The sequence below is a fragment of the Thalia democratica genome, chromosome 3 (assembly GCF_965202585.1).
Source record: "Thalia democratica chromosome 3, ktThaDemo2.hap1.1, whole genome shotgun sequence".
In the NCBI taxonomy this organism is placed as follows: domain Eukaryota; kingdom Metazoa; phylum Chordata; class Thaliacea; order Salpida; family Salpidae; genus Thalia; species Thalia democratica.
In genome coordinates, this window is record NC_139167.1 from 74,179,649 (window position 1) to 74,181,745 (window position 2,097).

Genomic DNA, 2,097 nt, shown 5'->3' on the forward strand with positions numbered 1-2,097 from the left:
GGACATTGAAACTTATAAACGATGCAACTTCTGTAGAGTTTGTTGATCTTTTCTTTCAGTGAAAAATAGTTTCCAACTTTAGATGTTCTGAAAGCTACTTTGATGTTGATTCCAATTGTTTCTAAATTTTTTGTTATATTTTTGCTGAATTTTTCTGAAACCTTTTTTATATAAGGAACTGTTAGATACTGTTGTTTAGGAATTTGTTGCTTATCTTCTAATTTTTGAAGTTTTTCTATTTCATTGTTTATGAAGTTAATCGGATAGCCGTTTCTCAAAAGAAGATTCTTTATTCTGTTTGTTTCTATGTTCTGTAGTTCTTCTGACACTAATCTTTTGTTTCTGATGAACAACTGTCTAACCAAGTTTTTCTTTCATGACTTCGGGGTACAAGAGTGAAAATTTAATAGTACATCTGTATTTGATGGTTTCTTGTAAATTGAGGTAGTAAATTTGTTCTCTTCCAGCTTAACACTTATGTCAAGAAAAGGAAGTTTACCTGATGTACATGTTTCCATTGTGAAAACAAGATCTTGATGTAGAGTATTTAATTTTTGATTGAATTCGTTTGCCATTTCTTCATTTGAAAAGATAGTAAAAATGTCGTCCACATATCTCGTGTACATTTTAGGTTGAATTTCATTTAGAAGACTTGTTTCTAATTTGCTAACGAACCAATTGGCCAAAAGGGGGGCCAAAGGCGATCCCATAGATAGTCCATCTATTTGTTTAAATACTTGATTATTAAAACAGAAGATGCTCTGTGAGCAAGTTTTCAGTATGTTCTTGAATACTTTTTTCGTTATTTTTGATTTTGTGAATACTGAAAGATTTTCTTTTGAGTATACATCGTCTGCTACCATGTTTATCGTTTCCTCTAATGGAACACTTGTATATAAACTTTTTATGTCAAAAGTTCTACAAACATCACCTTCTTTTGGCTTTATGGTTTTTAAAGAATCCATAAACTCAATATTTGAGTTTATTATCCATTTACTATTCAGTAAAGGTTTAAGTTGTATTTCTAACCATTTGCACAATCTATAATCAGGTGTGTCTATAGCAGATAGGACTGGTCGAAGTGGACAGCCAGTTTTATGATGTTTGGCCATTCCATACATTTTTCCTGGCTGACTACCTTTAGGAATTAGACTGAAGTAAACTTTTTCATCCACTATTGGTTTAATATATTTATTGATGTAACTATATATACATTTTTCTTTTTTATACCAAGGTGCTTTTTCATAACTGTGATTATTACCATTTAAGTTAAAATCAAGTTTTTTAAACTTTTTTGTATCATCTAGAATAACACTCATCTACTTAATGTATTCAGTAGTATTTAATAAAACTATTCCATTTCCTTTGTCCATTTTAAGACATTTGATCCTTTCATTTTGTGATAAATTTTTCAGTGTTCTGTGCAGCGCTTTATTTTTCCTGGTTGAGCAAACTTTCTTGCTTTCAGAGATGAATTTAATGGTGTTAGTTCTAATTTGCTCAGTAACGTCATAAGTTAATGTTTTATTTTCCTTTTTAGTAATTTGTTTAATTTGGAATTCGATTGAAGCTTTAATATTAATCTCATCTATAGTTTTTGGTAAAATGGAATGCTTGAGGCCAAACATTAATGCATTTGATTCACTAATTGTTAATTCATGACTACTGTTGTTTATGATACAGTTTGGAGTTTTACTTTTACGTTGGTTGTTCCATAATGAAGCTAATTTCTTCTTATGTCTCTGCCTTTTGTCCAATATTTTTTCTTTAATACTTTTTTCCTTAATAGAACTCAAGAGAAGGTGATACTGACTAATGCTAGTGTTGTTGCGGACAACTTTCAGTATTTCATTTCTGTTGTTTTTAGCTATATTATACTGAGTTCTTGCAATTTTTAATTGTTCTAAAAGAACTTTTCTATAGAATCTATCAACATTATCGTACACTAACAATTTTGGAGGTTTGAATTTTAAAAACTCTGGAATTATTCCAAGTTCTTCACATTTAGTTAAATATTTAATATCCATAAATCTCATTACTGTTCTAATCATACTATTTTCAAGGTTCCTTAACTGAGACAAAGAAATACCAGTCTTT

General features: G+C 29.6%; 1 protein-coding gene across 1 annotated transcript; it reads right to left on the bottom strand.

Annotated features, from left to right (window-relative positions):
• Positions 1–374: 374 nt before the first annotated feature.
• On the bottom strand, positions 375–1,121 carry LOC145832536 (uncharacterized). Its single transcript, XM_082939850.1, has one exon. It carries the CDS (start codon positions 1,119–1,121, stop codon positions 375–377), a length of 747 nt encoding a protein of 248 aa, XP_082795976.1.
• Between the last annotated feature and the right edge of the window lie 976 nt (positions 1,122–2,097).

Excerpts from the sequence above, each read along its gene's own strand:
- LOC145832536 (XM_082939850.1), bottom strand. The coding sequence starts at position 1,121 with ATGTATGGAATGGCCAAACATCATAAAACTGGCTGTCCACTTCGACCA.